At 33.7% G+C, this 22,393-nt stretch overlaps 1 protein-coding gene across 1 annotated transcript in view; it reads left to right on the top strand.

Moving 5' to 3' along the window:
• Nucleotides 1–3,868: 3,868 nt before the first annotated feature.
• The window catches only part of LOC107188761 (ras-like protein family member 10B), a 37,497-nt gene continuing 18,972 nt past the window's right edge, over nucleotides 3,869–22,393 (top strand). The window contains exons 1-2 of the mRNA XM_015577114.1: nucleotides 3,869–3,938; nucleotides 13,082–13,242. Coding sequence (XP_015432600.1) covers nucleotides 3,869–3,938; nucleotides 13,082–13,242 — 231 coding nt within the window. The remainder of the gene's footprint in view (nucleotides 3,939–13,081; nucleotides 13,243–22,393) is intronic.

The following is a 22,393-nucleotide window of genomic DNA, read 5'->3' on the forward strand; positions in this document are numbered from 1 at the left end:
ATGTCATACCGTTTGATCACAATATAGGCCAAAAGGCTTTAAATATTGAATAAGAAGTTGAACGAAAATCTAAATTTGTAGCTTTAATGGTGTGATTGTTTTATGTCATGAAAAATTACGAGATTTAGATTATAAATGACTTTTTAAATCGTATTTGATCTTATTAATCCGTCCTTTTGCTATTAATCCTAAAGTTTTGTTCTAATAATAAAATAAAAACATAAAAATCAATATTAAAAAATTAAGTGTTCTAGTATACAAAAAAGGACTTAACCACATATACTCAAGTCGCTCAATTAATTCGGATAACAAAGGTTCTATCCTAGTAATGTCTCATTTGCGATATTATAAAATATTCTGCAATATTTTAAAATATATTTAAAATATTACATACTGTAATAAAAAATACAATGGATTGAAAAAGGAAATAACTTCCTTAAAATTTGTCGAAACTAATTTCATAAACGCCAGTAGGTAAAATTAACGAATATAATTTACGTAACTAAATTCACCAAATATTCCATTATGCATATCTTCATAAGCGACATTCAACAATTTGCGAAATTAGTCAATTTTGCATACACATGTCCTATCCGTCTGTTTCGAAATTACAGTGGGGATTAATTACAGTAATCTACCGTTCATACACGGTCTAGTAGAGATTAATTCAACAACACTTATGATTTAACGTTTGCGAATTACAATTGCAGGTCCCACTTAATATGTTCATTCATCATTGAATTATAAAATACCTGTCTGTAACTGGCTGCTTTAGCGATAAATCAATTTTATTGTAGCCATAAAATTAATTATACTAAGGAGAAAATCATATTAATTTTATTGAATTGAGTGATAATATTTATAACTTCCGCCATGGACACTTAAACGTTATCAAATAATGTTTAAATAACAATAGTAAGAAAAATGTTTAAACGAAAGGACAATTATTAAGCTTTACTGTAAATGCACTAGACTCACATACCCAGATAGCACCGTAGATCCAAGGAACGTTCTTTTTATGTCCAGTTTATATCTGAATGTCCTATGCCCATTTTGGACATTCCTAGGATGTTCGTAAGACTTACATTTCAAATGTTCTAGAAACGTCAGCACCGAAAGTCCTACGGATGTTCACAAGACTTAAATTTTGCATGTTTTATTAGGTCTGTCCGTTTCTTAAGACTTAGGAATGTTCGTGGGATTTAAATTTCAGATGGTTTCGTTTAGTAATTTTGCCTCAATGTCACTCCGTGCAAGGTGTTGGAACCCGATGAGCAAGGTGTCATTCTTTAGAGAATCGATAGAGAAGTGTAACGATACTAGTGGTATTGTGCGGAAAACTCAGAAAATTTGATAAAATATATCTTTTTAAACTGTCTCTAACCAACACAGAATCAATATTTTGCTCTGAATCAGTGATTTTTTCTTTAACTTTCGCTAACCGTCATATAATCAGTACCTATTTTGCTTTGAAAGTAAACATAAACACAGTATACACACAGATCATAACCCCCAGACCTATTTTTTCATTCTAATTCATTACAGGAAATTTAACCCTTTATTTATTACCAGACTTGATCTAATTTCTACTAAGTGCAGAAATCGCAGGACTGTTAATCTTTTATTTATTAAACACAAACCAACCTAACCAAACTTCTATCACCTTGTACAGAATGAAGTCTAACCGTAATTTTAAACATTTGGGAAACGTTTCTCATACGCCTTTTAAGACATTACCATAGCGTTTTTAAAAACTCTTTAAACGTTCCCAAACAATACAGAGAATGTTGTTTTTACACATTCGGAAAAAGTTCTGAGAATGTTGACACAGTACGTCCTCAGTATGTTCCACTTTGTAAATAGAACCTTCCTAGGACATATAAAGACCTTAACGGGGACCTAATAGGGACATAATGGACCTTTTCAGGACATCCTCCGAATGCACAGAACGTCCGGAACGTACGTTCTCCGGACGTACATATGACGTTTTTGGGCTATTTAGGGAAATAATAAAAAAAGGAAACCAGAATTTATTTACGATTCTGTTACAAATTATACAAACGTAAATGTTTTGCATTTATAATCTGTAAGCGTGTTTTTTTTACTAACAAAAATAGACATGTACTTATTTAAAAATTCAAGATTTTAAAATAACTGAAAAACCACTTGAAATTTTCAGACTATATCAGTACCATTTGATTTATAGAAGAAAAATTATACTCATCCAATTACTTATACGCTGAAATAGTATATTTTAAGATGCAATCAGTTGAAAACTAATTATAGAAAGTTTCGTAAATTAATCAAACGAACAGTATTTCATGTACTTTATTTAACAAACTCTCAATATAAGCAAAAAAGAAACTTCTCTATTTTGTATTATACCGATTCGATATTATTTATCAACTTTCACTGAGAATAGTTCTAGTCAATAGGTACTAACAGCTTAGTACCCAATCTAGTTAAAATTACTCAATTGTAGGTAGTAATTATACTTAAAACAGGCTTGAGAACTGAAGAAGTTCGATTCACAGAATTTATTGTGATTCAAAATTATACGGTTAATGCAATTATATCGGCCGTTACTAATAAGACATTATTACATACGAGTGATACATAAATATATAACTGGTATTTTACACAAAGAGAACAATGTAATGCACAAAAGAATGTTATTGCAAAATGAAGGAAATATACATTTATATCGCAAAAAGAAAACAAGGAAATATTGCTAATTAGAAGAATTGGTGTTGAGAATTTCGAGGGGTCTTGTCATTCTGAAGCCCTGAAAAATTGTCATTTTTGGGGTATTTTTTTTTTCAGTGAACGAAATATTCAACATAAACGAAGTGTTATCTGTTATTAATACACTTATTAAGAGTGTACAATATTTTTTTTTATTTATATGTATATCGCATTGAAGTAAGCGCTTTGACAAAATTATGTAATGCTGGCATAGGTGATTACGGAAGAATGAAGCATCTCAATTAAAAAATTCACTGATTTTTAATCAGTATGAGTATCGATGACGTCGAAACCAAAAGTATGTTACCGCTAAAAAGTAAACAAAATAGCGAAAATTTAAAGCTCAAATTTCGAAATTCGGTGAATTTTTGTAGTCACTTTAGACTGTAAAAAATATGAAATTGTTGATCAAAAAATGTTTCCGTGATCCTTGCAATAGCCACTAATGTGCTGAATAACATTTAAAAATTTCAAACTGGTCGGTTAAATAGTTTTTGTGCAATCACCTACGCTAAGACTAAATAATTTTTTCAAGGCACTCACTTCAGTGCAATATACATATATGTATATACACGTATATAAAATATTTAAAAGTTTCAAAACAAATTTTGTTGTACTCTCAATAAGTGTATTAATAAGTAGACAACACTTCAATTATTTTGAAACTTTCGTTCACTGAAAAATAATTCTCAAAAAATGACAATTTTTCAAGGCTTCACAGTGGCAAGACCCCTTAAACGACAATACCTCGAAAGTGAAAATATATGACGTGCGGCGTTTTTCCTAACGATCATAGAACTTACTTTGTAGATGCGCCTCGTGCATCAACCCAATAATAAAGTCCATCGGAAGATGATTACCGGCATAGGGTCTAAATTGGTCTCGAAAATGCCGGGAGATTTTTTACATGGTGTCCCCACGGGTTCCAGGATACCGTGTGGCCTCTGGGACATACGCGTGAATCAGTGTCGTTGATCGCTCCTTAGAGTTTGCTCGTGCTCTGGAGCACCGGAGTCAGTCGAGCTGCGAGCTTCGACCGCGGAGGTCGCCGGACCACGAAGTTCGTCGCAGGTGCGACGCGTTCTACCCGTGTCATCCGCCGCGAAAGCACCAGCCACGATCTATGGATCCTTCGTGGAAAGAAAACGAATCACTCTCGATGCAATTGTTGCACGGAAACGAACGGCTTTTAGGTAATGAATCTCGGAGTTTTCGTGACATTTATTGCGAAACGCTGTTCGTGCTAACGGTCGCGCAACCATTGGTAGGTCTAGTAATTTGTTCGGGTCAGGAATTCGTTTCGAAACATTCCTTAGGCATTCCCTTCTTTTTATTTTTCATGATTTAATACGCTACTTTCCTTCGATATACCTAATAACACTGAGGAACAAAAAAAAAATTGTTTTCATGTTGTCACGGATTTAAGATCGGTTCTTCGTTTTAACTATATTGGCTGTGATTTTCAAAACAATCGAAACTGCTGAAATTTAACGTTTGCGTCGATTTGAAGTACCTACTTCTTTTGCTTTTGGTTACTTATCCTCTTCTCAAAACGCTCTTGTGAAATTTGTTTACTTTCGGGTTAGTGATTTCTAAAGTGAAAAATAAAATAAGTAATTTTATTTCGTTTCGAGGTGAATTTTATGAACGTGATTGTGTACTTTTTCATATTCTTTCTCATAACTTACTAATATTTTCTATGTAATTATCCTGTCTCATCTTGTAGCATTTTATAAATAAAATTAATTCGGAATCATAGAAATTGCTATGTTTCATTTTTTGTCCTTATTCTGCATAAATATTTAAGACATTTGGATATCTTAAAAACTAGGGCCAATAAAAAAACATAGCATATTCAGGATCAGGAGAACTAAATTACTCAAAATCAACTCGTAAATCCCTGACAACAGATTGAATGTTCCCCTGTGTAATTGAACATGTACAGTTGTGATGTTTGAAATAGGTATGATCAAGCGTTTATATGTATCACTTTTTATGTCATTTCTCTGTATTTCTCATTATTTATGCTACTTTCTTTCAATATACCTATTTAACAATCAAACATGTACAGTTATGGTGTTTGAAATAGGTATGATCAAGCGTTTATATGTATCACTTTTTATGTCATTTCTCTTTATTTCTCATTATTTATGCTACTTTCTTTCAATATACCTATTTAACAATCAAACATGCATAGTTATGGTATTTGAAATAGGTATGATCAAGCGTTTATTGTATGTATCACTTTTTCACATCTTCGATCGAATATCTTGTTTTATGAAATCATAGTTTCTATATCTCTGGATTTCATTGGTTTTCTAATCTATTTTATCGGTTAAATTTCAGTTTGCTGCTTGACACATCTTTTGATATTCCGTTATTGCATATCTTAATTCCTTTTGTTTTATTTTTTCAATACTTGTTTCTTGTGGTGTTAGTTGTAGTGGGAAAAAAAATAACTCTGTCTAAAACTTTATTGACACACTTATTTTATTCTGTTTTAAGCAATGATCCCCTGTAAATGCATAAAATTCGTAGTCTAGTTATCGGATTTTATAGAAAATAGACGAAATTCGTTATAACGCTGAGAAAAGCATGCCAAAACTACGTCAAAAGTATAAAATAGAAAAGAAAGGTGGAAAGTTACTCTGTGATAGTGACAGTGGCACTTCTACTGATAGTAAATGTTGTATTTTCATGATAGGATAACAATGATAAATATCGAAAAAAAATAGAAAAGATACATTGTGTATTACGATAGTTCGAAATATTTTGTTGAATATTGAAGCTCACGAAATGCACACAGTTTGTGTATAAATTGTATTTCATGAAAACAAAAATACTGCGATAAAGAAAAATTTCAATCAGTCTCTCTCAAATAAAAATTCAATTTTTCCATAAAAATTTGCTATGGAATGTGTACATTTAAAAATGTCCGGAAATTATTTGAATAAGTAAATATTTTTATTTATTGTGTAAAGATTACAGTGCAAAGTTTTAAAGATGGCTTCAAATGACAAATTATTGTCTATAGTATAGAATCATTTCAAGTCTTGAGACATACTAGAAAAGAAAGAATGTTACGACTCTACATGTTTATGCACATTTAAAATTTGGTAGATCGGATTACAAAAAATATTAATGTAAAATTTATTTTATCTATCAGTAATATTACTGTGAAATAAATACATATTTTATTTTACTGCATTTTACATTTTCCCTGATACTATAAATGCATAAAATCCACAGACATCTGACAAATTCGTCAGGAAAGAACTTTATGTTAATAATTTCAAGTTTGCTGACAATGATACTCTGATCGTAATAGAGAAGCTTACAAGACGAACACCCTGTTCTTCTCTGATTTACATATATTTTTGGAGGCTGGCATTATAAAGATTGCTGTTGCTATTCGTAAAATATTGACTACAATCGATAATTTAAAAAGTATAAATAGTTAAAAATTATATACCACGATACAGTAAATATAGACATAACTGTATGAAATGACTATGGCGCAAGAAGCCAAGCAAATTCAGTTTCTTATGCCATGGAGGTCATGGGTTCGAATCCAGTCAATCAACAAAATATTTTTTTATTAATATCATTCACTGTTGTAAAAAATATACGACCTTCGGAGAACTGATATAATGTAGTCACAAAGTGGAGCTTCCCAAAAAGATAACACTAGAAACTAAGATAATTCTTTTACCGAAGAAAATAATCACACGATCTAATTAACATTTACAATGTTAAAATTAACACATTGGCGACCAGAAATAAGAAATCTCGCTTACAGGCGTGTGCATTTCTCCTAGATCACGGTATCTCTGTTTACATTCGAATATTAGTGGCGTCGTCGCAGAAAATAAGAGATGGTAACGAAACTTTATCGGTGGCCAATGTGATAAACTAGGAAAACTGTGAAACGGGAACAGAGTTGAAGTATTCATAACTTGTAAGTAGGGACGGTGATCCGATACATCCCATAATTCTGTCAATTTCTGTTCCTTCAGCAGCCGAAACTTAAGTACTTTAGGTCTATTTTACGATCAGACTATATGTATATCTCTTTCGCCAAAAGTATCTTTAGAACCTCGCAACCGATAATCGAATCCAAACATCCAGTCGAGCCTCTTCCGCACTGCTCCAAACACTTGTCGCTTCCGCTGACAGTGACTCGAGCTGGCCTCAGAAAAAGTTCGTTCACCGTCTCATTCATTGATTTTCACGATACTACGATACTATACGCGCCTATCGAATTCATATTAACCCTTTACACTCCAAGACTCTTTTATTATAAATGACTAATAGCTGCAAGATGTATTTTTCGTGTCATTTACAAAATGCACATACGTTAATTATCTAATAAAAAATAAGTAAGTAGTTATCGTTTAACGATAATTCGTTAACTTTTTAAAATTCGAAACTTAAAAGTCTTTACATCAATAGAAGATTGTTGCAGATTATACACGGTCTGTCCAAAAAGTTTCAAAACTGAAATTAAAACAACAGTTTTCCGTAAACTGATGATGCTCGTTATCACCAAATATTATAGTTTTCTTTTAAAGAGATATATACTGGTCACAATAATTATAAACACTGTGAAAATAGCTCTGATAATTCTTGTTCAAGATGGTGGAAACCACGACGATCGAAACTTTTGGCTTCACGAGTCATGAGTTTACACAACATTTTGGTCTTAAAAGATATCTCAAAATTTAATCATCCGTCATATTCGTCTGATTCACTTACATTAAAGTAATCCCTGTTACCTATATTGGAAACTAACACAAAGAAACGACAACCTAAATAAGATCATACTGACATTCATAAGGCTTCGACGACTATATACGTACTTTCTTTTTTTAATTATTATGAACAATGTATCATTTCAAAGAAACCTACTTTGAATAATTGCTGGTAAAAAACGAGAATATTCTAAGAAAAATTGCTGTTTTAACTTCAATTCGAAAACTTTTACGATAAACCGTATGGATCTCAATTTAAAGGACTGGAGAATTAAACATTAGTGGCTACATATGTATCTACAGTTAGTTCTGGGTCATTTCTTTATTCTGTCCTCTTACTTTTCGACATTGTTATGATTTGTTTTGTTATTAATATAATATAAAATTGTACTATTGAGCTATAAAGGAGAAAGAAATTACCGATTGTTATAGTCTTCATATTAGAAACAAATGGTCTATTAAAATGAAACTGAGCGAGTACCATTATGAATTCGATTATCTATTTGTTTGTACCACGATTTCAGATACAGCATATCTTATCTAGAAATGAGTCCCTGTATAAAAAGACTCATATTTATAGACATACAGCAAAGAAAACACAGAAACTCGAATAAAACATATAATAATAAAGGTCAAACCATTGGTTTTGAGTTATTCTTAATTTTCAGTTTATTTTTGTAAGTAGAGTCACCTTGAGACACTTTATACATTCGTAGAACCATGTCACAGGAGAAATAATAATTGGGCTAGGTCTCAAACGAACACATAATGTGCCTGTGATTTGTAACTGAAAGAAAGGGGATACTTTTGTAGGTCACGTGTAAAAACACTGACTTGGCTCGTGAATGAAAGATTCAAGCAATGTTCGAAAGTAGATAATCAATATTCAAAGTCTGGTAGGGGTCATTCCACGCGAAATCGGACACTTTTTGGAGCACCATTTCGGATTTTGTTCAAATTTGGATATGTTGTAGTCTTCAGCGATATATAAACGTATCCCGTAGGAATTTGAAAATTTTAAAAATTGTTGATCTTACAGCTGTTTGAAGTTTAGGGTCAACCTTTTTTCAATAAATCATAACTATTGAACTAACAAACTGATCGAAATGAGCTTTGCGTGTACTTATAGTAGAGACATAAGAGTATGAAATAAAAATTATTTCAGTTGAAAAAAGATATTTTTTAACCATTTACTTTGCAATTGTTTTAAACAAATGCCCTGTTTTTGCACTAAGGAAATATTTAAAAATTTGAAAAAAAAAATGAGGATATAGCCCTATTTGTCCTCTTTAAGGATATATCTTCAAAGATATGGACACTTTAAAATTGGCCAAATGAAAATTGATTATACTTAACACTGCGTCGAAGCCCATCGATTCGACCGGCCGTGCCGTACCGGCTAACCTAGTACCACAGGGCTTGGCCGGTCGAGTCGGGGCCCTTGGATATGTCCTTAAAGAGGACAAATAGGGCTATATCCTCATTTTTTTTCAAATTTTTAAATATTTCCTTAGTGCAAAAACAGGGCATTTGTTTAAAACAATTGCAAAATAAATGGTTAAAAAATATCTTTTTTCAACTAAAATAATTATTATTTCATACTCTTATGTCTCTACTATAAGTACACGCAAAGCTCATTTCGATCAGTTTGTTAGTTCAATAGTTATGATTTATTGAGAAAAAGGTTGACCCTAAACTTCAAACAGCTGTAAGATCAACAATTTTTAAAATTTTCAAAAATTCTTCGACATACATTATATTCATATATCGCTAAAGACTACAACATATCCAAATTTGAACAAAATCCGAAATGGTGCTCCAAAAAGTGTCCGATTTCGCGTGGAATGACCCGTAGACAGCATCGAAAAAGTATCAAGTTATAAATTTAAATAATATCTTATTATCCTATCTTCTGGATAATTTCATTTCATTGAAGGAAACATCAAATGTACTCTGCATCTTTTAATCGTAGTATACAGGATGTCTCAGCTAACTTCATCACCTCAAATAATGACTGAACGGAACACTTTATGAAAATTTTCAGGCGTGCAACTTAATCCTCCGTGGACGGTACCAGAGTCACACGCGACATGCGCTCGCGAGAGCGATGCGCACACAGTGATGGAACTGTCCGTGTAATTCGGACTGATCGATGTGTGACATTGTGTGAAAACGGCCGGGCTAAGACGCCGCAGAAGTATTGACTTACGTCTTCGGCGCACTGTATTTTATTGTTTACTCGCTGTCCTCTGTTCTAGCCGACAAAACTTCTACAGTGTAGGTAAGGGCCTCGAGCTCGAGCCACTGTGACTTTGTGTTAGCAATCTATCGATGTGAGTCAGAAATGATCCGGCTTCGGACGCCCCACGAGTCCAGTACTCGGAGAGTTAGATGGCATCAAGGAGCATATCTTATAAGGTACGTACTTTTTTTTGTGGGTGGAGGCATTTCAGTGATTTGAAGATCACCTTCATTTTGTTTAACGGAATGACCTATTTTTTGTACCATAGATCGATAGAGTACCAAATTTTGAGGAAAAATGTGTTGACTTTCATATGCCCTAAACCTAATAGTTAACGAGATATTCACAAAATAGTTTTTAATACGTACTTACTATCTGGAAGCTATAGGTGCTTGAACTGATACCCCTCAAATTCACTACAGTGATTATTTTGTAAATATCTCGTTAACTATTAGGTTTAGGACGTATGAAGGTCAACACATTTTTACTCAGAATTTGATACTCTATCGATTTATGGTATAAAAAACAGGTCATTCCGATAAAAAAAACAAGGTTAACCTTGAAATCTTTTATATGCCTCCACTCACAAAAAAAGACGTACTTTATCAGATGTGCCCCTTGATGCCATTTAAGTTCCACGCCTCAAGATTTTCATAAAGTTTACCGTTAAGTCATTTGTCGAGGTGATCGAGTTAGCTGAGACACCGTGTATTTTACGTACAATCATTTTGTATTCATAATTTTGAATAAATGCGAGAACTTTTTTTAATCGCGCAGATATTGAGTTATTTTTATGTTAACTGAAATTCAGAGTTGCAGCAACTGCAGATGTCATTAGCGTTGAATTCACTGTAATTGGATGTATTTTTTACTCGTCGTTGAAGATTCCAGAGTTGTTGCAGTATTTAATTACATCCTGTGCGTTATATGCAGGTATATGAATATGAATACTTTTTTGAAAATAAAAACACCGACTATGAGAACAGTATTAATATACATATAGGATTTATCTGAAAATATAAGACATTTTTGGAGGATCAATTTTATACGTACGAATCATTAAAAATGTTTGTACACACGTACACCGACTAACGTCAAGGATCTCTGATTTATACTACAAAATCTAACTTCAAACCAAAAACAATAACAATTTCGTCGCTAATAACCGAGAAGTGAATGCGAATGAGAAACGAAACATTTAATTTTTCAATATTAAGCTGCTTTTTCCACCGTGAATTATTAACCCCTTGCATTATAACATCGAGTCAGACACCTGATGACGATTTCAATCTGGATTTTATAAACAAATCGATTTAAGTCGAAGAGAAATACTTTTTCGCTAGTATGAACACTTAAAATTTATAGTAAATCTTACACTTGTCATAAGAATAAAATTTGTTCTTGTATCTGGGAAATTATTAACGATAAAGTAATTCTTCAGAATACAATCGTCAAAAAAATCGTAAGGCAAGGGGTTAAGAACATCTGAGGAAATACATTAACCTCACAGTGGTGTATATTAGTCGCTCAATTTTTTCTCAAATATATACATCATAGTCACTCACAAAATTAATATTCAAAATTTACCATTTTCGTATACGTTTCCACACAGAGCACAAACACAAAAGCACGAGCAAAGTAACAAATAAGAAATACAAACACATGAAAATCTGAAGACAAGATTAATGTGAAATAAATATAATGATTGAAATGAAAAGAAAATTCGAATATTTTGAAAGTCGTGTTTGAAACGATTAGTCGTCGAAGTATGATGCACGAATGTTCCTGAAGTTTGCTCGCGAGGGTTTCTTCATTACTTTCATGTGGAGAATTAATTCTTTAAAAGTTCCCTACAGTTTTCGGAAAATATCCAGCATTCTAACTTATGCATTACCACAGACCATTTAGTATGCAGATACAATAATTAACAATACGTGACGAATAGAGAAATTTGAAGAAAAGTACAGAGGTTGATGCAAACATCCAGTACACTTTAGAATCTGAGAACTTTGTGCATTTAAATTTGTGAACCTATGCCTGTTAAGACTTTTTTTATTACCTATAAATTAGTATCACTGTTTTAAAAACACACAGAAAAATATGGATCATACGGTTTGTACACAATTTCAGCATACCCTACAAATTCTCTTTATTGTTTAACCGCAAGAACTATCTTATAGAATTTTCATAACTGTGAATTGTTACGTAGTTAATAAACTTGCGTAGGATTCTTCGGCTTTGTTTTGACATTTAACTTCAAGGACATGCAGGGTGTATACGCACAATACGTGATGCAACCAAAATAGAGTCGAATTTATACGTGTAAGAAAAAGTGTAGACCTTCATTTTCGAAAAAATGAACTTTGAAAATTCATCTGATGCACACTTACTACATAGTTCTTACAATAAGTATAAACGGTAAGTAATCAAAAGGCACGTTATGCAGAATCTATTCAATTGCTTGCGACTCCAATAGATTTTCAAAGTGGATTTTCTCGAAAATATAGTTCTGAACGTAGAAATTTCATTGCACATTTTTATTCTTTCTATTTATTTCTGCATGTAAAATTATAATAGTAAAGTCGGCTGTACTGCGACTTTTGCCACACTCTGAATTTGACAAATGAAGCTTAACTTTGGTGCATAAGTTATCCAAATTATGTTCACAAGTCTAGTCGTTTAATTATAATATGTTTTATAATTAAATGATATATAATTTAAAAGACCAGCAATATAAAAATTAGTAAAGTTAGATATCATTGAATAAAGACAGACGTAAATTCAAAACAACATGGTCAACCCTCAGAAGCCACACGCCATCTCAGCATACGTAAATACCACACTACTGCAAATTGGGATTTTGACTTTTTGACCGTTAAGTAACTTGGTAAAAAGGAATAGCAAATTCAACTCGTAACGGATTCTTCAGGGTAAAATCTCTTCAGAAATTCAATACGCAGGTACTGTATATGTATAGGCAATAATTGCAAAAGTGAGAAATAATTTTTTAACTATAAAAATTTGATATTGTTATAGTCAGATAGATTGTTAGCACGTACGAAAAAATTGCTGGTGCAAATTCGTACTAGTGTGGTATCTGAGGGTTAAGATTATCAAATTACGATAATAAAATATACAAATTTTAATGAGATATTTTTGCAAAAGATATTTGTGGGTCTCGATAAAAGATCTTGTAAAATTGAACATCTCTACAATTGGAAAGGAATTGATCTGTTAATTTTAATTGGAGTTACTCTTGTAATTTGGAAACATGAATAATTTCGCGGAAAACAAAGTGTTCGTCCTGTTTGTTCAAATCATAGATTGTGTAAATCGTTCGTAGAGCTCGACCTGGACTATTTGGAAAGAAGAGGAGGCGATTCGATAACCTGTGAAAACGCTGAAAGCAGATCGAAAGAGGAAGAAAGCCCTGCAGACACTCTGGATCGTGTCAAAGTTGTATTTCTCGGTGCACCTGGGGTGGGAAAGTCCAGCATAATTAGGGTGAGCACAGCTTTCGCTGAGTCAGATCGACGATTCAGACGCGGTTTAATAGGTCTGCGATAACGAAGGGATTTCTCTGGATCCCATTTAAACGTTTCCCTCAGATCTTGTCTAAAAACATCTATCTCAACGTAACTTTTTTTTTCTATAACAGTGATAATAGGCTGAATCATACATCATAAAGTGAATTCCATTGTAACACCGATTTCCTTTGATATTATCCTCAATAACAACAAATAAAGTAGTATAACTCCCTTAGGGACACCAGATTACCTTACTTCCCTTAAACAACTTTGAGAAAATCTTTGACAAAAATTTACACTCAACACTAACACTTATTTGTTTGACCCCCAATTGTGTTAACAATTTAAGGACCAGCTTAATACTAGAACTACCAAACAAGTCAAAATGTTTCAAAAACTTTTATTATGACATGAAAATAAAGAAATTAATTAATTTATAAATTTGTAAATTTTCAGAAGTTTGTCGTGTTTATCGATCAATCGAAATAGCTATGCGTTTATCGTCGATAGTTCTAGTGTTAAATATTAAGTATAACATAGACTATAATTGAAGATTTAAATATGAATAATTGTTCCACTTTTAACTCTTGATTGGTCAGGTGTAGTCGGAGGAACCCCATGAATATTTTTAGAATATTTTATTTTTATTCAATACTTACTTTAAGTGATAATTGTTCATTTCGATGGTTTCTTAATCATGAGAATGAAAAGTAACTTTTGTAATAAGTAATAAATAACAGGATTTTCACCTTACCAATTAAAGGATAAATTAAGTAAATATAAATATTCCCTTCTTAGTAATGTATGAATATAAACATTTACAAGCAGCCCATTTTTATTGGTAATTTAGTACTCTTCATTTATATTATTGATTACGTCGTAACATATATGCGCATTCAGTTGGAAAAGTGTTAAAAACAAATTAGATAAACTATTCGCTTAATCTGTATCTATACTACAATACCATTATGGATCCAGTTCCTGATCACATAAGTGTAACTATCGCGCCTTTTTTAATATATGTATAAACAGAACTAGTAAGCAAATCCAAAAGAATTGTAGTTATTCGAGTAAATCCATATTTTATCTTTAATTTGGTATTAACAAAGGTGCACAAATAATAAAAAAAATATGATTTAATGTTTACAGTCAGAAATGCAAAGGGATCAAGTTCTGATCACTTAAATAATATCTCTTTATCTCACTTTAAGCTATCAAATTTCTCATATTTTCAAAAGAGTTCATAACTATTTAGTAAACTTATTATACAGTATTTATCTACTAAACTGATCAGGAATTGAATTTTGATCAGGAAGTGGATCCGTAAGCGAATAAGGGTGAATCTCATAACATGACGATTTCAAATAACTCTTAAGTTATTTGTTGTACAAAAAAATTTTTCAAACAAATGTTGCATGGTTTCTGGGAGGACATATAATGCTGTATTCTGTCTTTTGTTGCTTTAGTTTTTTATCGAGATTTAAGGGTCATCTGCAGTTTTTTAAATGGAATGCCTAATATTTTTTTTCGTATTCGAATAAAGCACTAAAATCTGCGTAAAAAAGTATTACACCAAATAGGGTTTAAAATTGATGATGCGTAAAATAATTCGTAAAACAAGTTTTATTTCAAGTGGTGTTCGAAGTGTTGTCCATTATAATCAATGCACTTGCGTAATCGGATTATAAGTGAACGAAGAACTTTTTCTAGCGTTTTTGCAGTTATTGCAACACATACACTAATAATACAATCTCACATATCTTCGGCCATCATTCGTGGCTCGCGATAAACTTTATTTTTTAATGTTCCTCAAACGATTAGGAAACATTCTATTTAATATTTGCCGCAATTGCCGAGTATAATGTGCTGGACAACCGTACTGTGGATATCACATTATTTGACGTATTAGACATGGTACATTTTCTAATAGGCCTGGTAGTGTTTCGGACAAAAATGTGGAGTATGTTTGACCTGTTGATGATCCTTCAATGAAGTACGGTCCAATGATTTGGTGACCAATTATGCCACATCAAAATTCCCTTTCCACCGGTGTTGGTGGTCAATTTCTTCAAATAATGCATATTCTTTGTATTAATATCTCCGCAGTTTGTGACCGTGGCTTCAGTCCATAAAACAGTCTGTACAATTGTATCATTCGAATCTTTCATACGATCCACTCGTGAGAAGTACTCTCGAGAGCTACTCGCGAAAGTCAATTCAATAATATTCTATCCGACAGTCGCTCACCGAGAACAAAACAATTTCGTATTCCTGCGAGAACTGTCGCGCGAGACACATAATGTCCGGCAAGAATCATGTCTGCTTTCCGTTTTCTTTTCTTTATAATTATGGGATTTAATGAGGAGATGCTAAGTTTGATGTGAATATAATTTAATTAAACACAACACTTTTACAACGATTTAAATATAATAACACGAACACGATTTGATTATAATAACACAACACGACAACTCAGAGTAACAACTCGGAATGAATAATTGATAACGCACAACAAGAAGAATAACGAAATCGCTCCACTCTCAACTAACTTCGCAAATAATATACAATATACAGTGGATGTAAAAAGTATTCGTACACCCTTCAAAACGGAACAACTCTTTTAAAATTGGTCCAACTGACTTGAGTTTTTTTGTGAAGTTAGAGACATTAATTTACTAAATGATGTGAACAAAAATTTGAAAAAGTTGCAATTGGTCCGAATCGCGAAGAAAATATTAAAGGTCGTGTTTTACAACTTTTTAATCTGAGGCTATAATGAAAATTTAATAAATACATATCGAAGATTTATGTTATTATATACATGTTGAAAATTTCATGAAAATCGGTTAACGTTGCTACGAGATACAAACTATTAAAAATGTTGAAAATCGCAGTTTTTCCCGACTTTTGATCTACAACTGTAGTAAATCTAACAATTCTCACATCTTTTGATGTCTGTCGCTCGTTTCTGTATTAACCGATTTCAATGAAAGTTTCAGTATGTACATAACTAACATAAATCTTCGATATGTATTTATTAAATTTTCATTATAGCCTCAGATTAAAAAGTTGTGAAACACGACCTTTAATATTTTCTTCGCGATTCGGACCAATTGCAACTTTTTCAAATTTTTTTTTCACATCATTTAGTAAATTAATGTCTCTAACTTCACAAAAAAACCAAGTCATTTGAACAAATTTTAAAAGAGTTGTTCCGTTCTGAAGGGTGTACGAATACTTTTTACACTCACTGTACATACCGAGTGACACTCTCTTTCATATCCCACATAATATTGTAAGCAATAACAAGAGCAGACAGTCTTTCCACATCCATAAGCACTGTCTCACGTCACGCTTAGTTCAAAACAAACTGCAGAACAGGCGGGCACGGACGAATCTCTAGTCACTACACACGAAAGTCTAGTGGATACGATTCTAGCGACTATCTGAGAGTAAAAACTCTTGAAGTTACTCTCAAATGGATACACCATGTGATAGTACTTTCGAGCGCAACTCGCGTAAGAAACTCTGAAATGGACGGCTGCCTTAAGGATCCATCTTCAATTATTCATTTCGTTTCCATTCATCACAAACGCTCAATTATCCAATACATTCACGGTTCCACGGTTTCAACTGGCATCGGCCTCTCGTTAATTTTTAATAGGGATGAACTCGATTCCACTTTGTCATCGCTGTGTTACTTCGGTTATTTAATTTTCCATTTATGCAATCCCGAGGAGCACAAGTTCGAGAACGCTTTTCCTCTTTAAGCGTACAAGGATAAAGTGCTGTTTCGTATTATTACAAGAAATACTTCCTCTAATCTCGTATTTAAAATGCAAAAAGACGTATATACTTTTCAGTAAACTTCGTTAAAATCTTGACGGAGATTGTATAAAGAGAGAAAATTGGAATATACAGGGTGTAACAAAAATGTTGCAAGTCCCTGAAATGGATCACTCATGAGCCGATTTGGAACAAGTTGTTCCTTTGCAAAAATGTTCTCCGAGGCTTTGTTAACGAGATATAAATGAAAAACCCCGACCAATCAGAGCACGAGTCTGCCGATCGAGCTGCCGTGGTAGCGATGGCTCCGCGCTGCGCTTCTGCTACGAAGCTACGAACAAACAACTCGACAAGCATCTGCAATCACAATGAAACTGCGTATAATAGCAAATGAAAAAGACGTAACAAATAAAATCGAACTTTTTGTCATGTTTTGTTCGTCATTTAAAGTTATTAATGAATAAAGCATAAATGGAGGAAAATCATGTGTAACGTAAAAAAACGAATACACAGATCTTTTTTAAACAGAATCGGTAATAATAAATTATTTGAAGTGAGATGATAAGGAATACGTAAATTTCCTTTCCAAATAACGTATTAACGAAAAGGTATTGTAACTGAAAATGAACGAGAGGTGATCGTCGTTCGTTATTGAGATGAAAATCCGTAGTTTAATAACGGCCAAATCGCCTCACGAATGACCCATTTCAGGGACCTACAACGTTTTGGTTACACCCTGTATACGGAATTTCATGACAAGCATTACGCTTGAGTAATAAATTCGTGCGGAAATATTTAATTCTAAAACTATGTAAATCGAACAAAATTAATTTTTTGCCTGTATACAAAACGCAATAAACCTCTTAACATATTTTGTTGCTTTGATTCCATTTCTGATCAGCTGTTTCTTATATTATGTTCTTAATAAGTGTTTCATGCCGCATCAACTGTAGTTAGTATTTATTAGCACGATATTATATTACATGATTAGTCGGTTATTAACTCAATTTTTACCAACATTGTATCAATATCACATACATAATTCAACAAATATTTGTAATTTTAATGTAACTTGTAGGATTTTCCTGTAGAAAGATTTCAATTTTAGATGGTCCGATAAATACTAACTTTAATAACAACTTCTGTATTCCAGTAAAAGTTAATACAATATAGATAAATATTCGCTTGTAATCCGTGAAAAATGTAGAAAATTACAAATTGCGGCGTTTGCTCCTGCTGACCGAATTGTACACTTAATCTATCCAACTTCTGAATATTTCTTATCTTATAAACACATTTAGTTCTATATTTCGAACATTTACTCGAAATTACGATAATATTTTACAGAGGAAAGTTCAAGAAACAAATTGACGTTCTTTATTATAGACTAACGGTTCGCTTTACATTTATGTGATCGGTACAAAACACATATTGTACGTAATAAAATGTTTTATACTTTAACATAAAAGTAAAATGTAAAATAGGAATAAATGTTTAATCGCCGCAGGAAGCATAAACCATAAAATTGCAAAACCTCCTTGTTTCATGATTATAAAAAGAAGCAAAAAGAATAGGTGTGCCCTCAATCTGGCGGTAATGAACGCTGTTTCACAAGACGCGAATGACTTCCTTTCATTTCCGGGGACTGTTTCCGGTACAAGCGGTAACTGTCGACTACCGAGGAAATTGAAAGTCGTTGAAAAGAGTTGTAAAATCAGGGACTTCTACCTAAACGTAAAATACCGATATATTTATTATAATTTTCAAGATATTTGTAAGAAGTTATTTAAAACCGGTATTATTTTGTTACCAGTATTATGTTGGCACAGTTATACCGACACTGATATAGTACCGAAATCAAAGTAATCATGTACCAGCATTTTTCTGGTAATATGTATAGTGTTGTAATATTATTCATAATAAGACTTGCTATCACCAAACGTCATTGTTAATACCAAGCCACCGTCTGAGATCACGATGGACTTTCGGAACCATGACTCAAGCCCAAAAGGGCATTCAGCTACTCCACTATCTTCCATAATATAAAAGGACGAATACCTACCTCGACGTCTCAGTTCTTGTTCGAAAAGCATTACTTCGCGGAAGCTCTGTTCGACTCCTTGCAACATAATAAACAGAGGTTATTTTGTAGTATCTGATATTATAATGTATCCCGTATTTCTTATTGCTTTAATAAAAATGCAGTTGTGAAGTATTGTTCGAGTGTTGTGAGTTCATCATCCATCCACCTACAATTTCATCAACTCTCATTATAACAGTGTGATCGCGAGTGTAACAATACAATGTTACAAAAGTTACAGTTGTCGGAAGGACACGTCGATCTCAAATGCCAAATATCGGAACATCCACTGGCCTCCCTATGTCGCCTATCTCATGTTAGAAAGGGAGAGCAGGGTGGCCCAGCGATAAGATGGATGTGGAATATAAACAAATGAAAATTTGCCGTCGAGATCGGTGGCGAAGCGTGGAGGCTCGTCAGTCTGATGCCTGAGCATTGAGCGAATACATACGAATAGAAAAAATTTTTTCAATTTTATTAGTATATTATTAGTTTATTTTTAGTTCATGAGTATTAGTGTTTAGTCTTTTAATACGTTATTATTTGTGGGATATAAAATATCGGTATTTATTTCGGTTTTGAAAGAAGAACCAAAAGAATATCGGTACTTATTTCAGTTTTTGATAATATATCGGTTTCGGGAATATCTGAACGTACCATCTATACATTCTATACTATAGAAAATCCGAAAAAATACCGCTATTTATGTCAGTTTTCGGTAAGATATCGATTTCGGTATCGCTTTGCTAGCATAATATTGATATCAAAATTATACCGGTATTAAGGGGGAGACTCCTTCGGGGCCAACTCTGAATCGATCGAAACGCAGATGTAAATAAACGGATGCTAGCGAAAATACATAATCGATAAATTGGGACGGCTTGTTGATACGACATCTACAACACAGACGAGATATAAGAATAGACCTAACATGCAATGTAATTTTCTGTCCCATGCTTCGAGGGCGTCAGAAGCCCCCGTACCATATCAGTATTACATTCCTTGCTGGTGAAACCGACGCAATAATGTATGTATGTATCACTATATGCAATTATGGGTGTGTGTGTGCTGTGCGTTATGATAGTATCGAACGTAGTTCCTAAAATCGGAAACTTTTATGGAGAGATGCGCTCCAACCAGCGTGATTTTCGTGGGACAAGAAGTCCCATAACATGTTAGGTCTATTCTTATATCTCGTCTGTGTCTACAGGCACTACCTACAAATAAATTTTTGTTCCTCTTACCATCAAGTTGGGTTTGATTGACGGCGTTGCTTTTGCATATTCACAAATTGTATCCAAACGTACTGCCAACATTTTTATTGCAAGCAATAACTTTTAAATAAACTTTCATGTTACTAGTTCCATTTAAACATATAGTAAAATGTATACCTGTGTCGTCCATATTTGTTAAGCACCACGTGCGCCAACATTCCGGCAGTGGTACCATAGACATAGGCATATATAGACGGAGCATAAGCTACCACTTTGGGCGAGGGGACCGTAGGATTGGAGGGGAAAAGGCAGCGGTAGTTAGAGCTACGTCGGTCAAGTTTGTTAAATACATATATCTATACAAACTACATGACACACGGAATTTTTAACGTATAATAGGTATATTCTTTTCATCTCTCATAGCATACATGTATGTAACGTGATTGTATACCCGAATAGCACCGAAAAGGAACGAAGTTACCCGATTTATTACTATCCACCCCCTTACCGCGAATCTTAGTCCGCCGCTCAGTTAATGCTCCGTCTATACAGGGTGTCCCAAAAATGTCCTCCGACCCGGAAATGTGGCACTCGGGGGGTGAATTGGAACAACTTTTTCCTTAGCAAAAATTTAAACTGAGGCTTCGTTTACGAGATATTAACGAAAAACCGCGACCAATCAGAGCGCGAGTTTGCCAGCCGAGTTCCCGCGCTAGCGGTGGCTACGCGCTACGCTTGTACTACGATGCTCCGAACAAGTAGGTTACCATGCATCGCAGGAAACCGCGTATAATAATAGCAAATAAACAAGACGTAACAAATAAAATCATACTTTTTATCATTTGTCGTTTGTTATTTAAAGAGATTAATGAATGAAACGTAAATGTAGGCAAATTATGTTTAACGTAAAAAGACGAATGCACATTTACATTTTTGTAAATTCCTTTTTACGAATTTGTAAATTTCCTTTTCAAATAACGTGTGAACGAAAAGGTAATGTAACAAAGAATAAACGAGAAGTGATTGTAGTTCGGTGAAATTAATAAAACAATAATGACCAATAAACTGAATAGAACTCACCCTTACGGAAATTCACCTGCAGCGTAGAAACCTGCGTCAGTAGGTCAGTGTACCGATCCTGGTCATCGACGGCCCAAACGGTTTATGGCAGGGTATGGCCCAGTTCGCAGGTGATCGCAGGTATACCTCACCAGCCGAAGTTAAGGGTTGTAACGTCAAGTGCGTCCTGGTTATTCCACAGAATACGTACTCGCTTCACTGCACGACCACTAACACTGATCACCCGACACAATCACTTAATGTATTTTTAATCCAACGTGTTGTTACTACGTTAGGAAAATTCGTGGCCTCGGAAAGGGCCGATTGTTTTCAATTTTTCAGATGTTTTACGTAACCAAACACTTGCACAGCAACACCCGCATATCCGTTATTGTGTACGTACCACCATAACATTGCGTAATACTCCCGTGAACTGAACATCTCTGTCGCCCGATTGCTAACCGACTGACAGAATTTTTCCTCTACCCCCAAGTAGTTTCCCATCGTTACATTGTGAGTTCACTCCCACCATGACAAGATTTAGGTAGAAAGAAACCAACGGTTCTAGGATAACACGTGCTTTGCAGAAGTGGAAGGAAAGGACCGTCGCGCAGTTTCTCCAAGGCGCCGTAGCCCGTTAATTTATTGTCAGGGTACCTACTCCTTCGAGATAGAAAACAGACATCACGTGCATCGGCTTAAAAATGTCCGAAATGAAGAGGACCATCAACGTATCCCTTGCTTCGAGTTGAAAAGTACAGTGTACATTGTCTATCTCGAGGAGCAGGGAAAAAAATTTACCGACACATGTCAGTGGACGCTGCAAGGCCCTGGACGACCACCCTTGTAGAGGCCGGAGTGGAATTTTCGGTTATTTATGGCTTAAAATCTTCGGCCTCGTAGCAATCGTGAACTCACAACAGAATTGACAATCGACAATTTTATTACAACTTTGTGAAATTGTAGTTCTCATGAAAACATTTCATACG

This window comes from Dufourea novaeangliae, unplaced genomic scaffold (genome assembly GCF_001272555.1).
Source record: "Dufourea novaeangliae isolate 0120121106 unplaced genomic scaffold, ASM127255v1 scaffold108, whole genome shotgun sequence".
NCBI lineage: Eukaryota > Metazoa > Arthropoda > Insecta > Hymenoptera > Halictidae > Dufourea > Dufourea novaeangliae.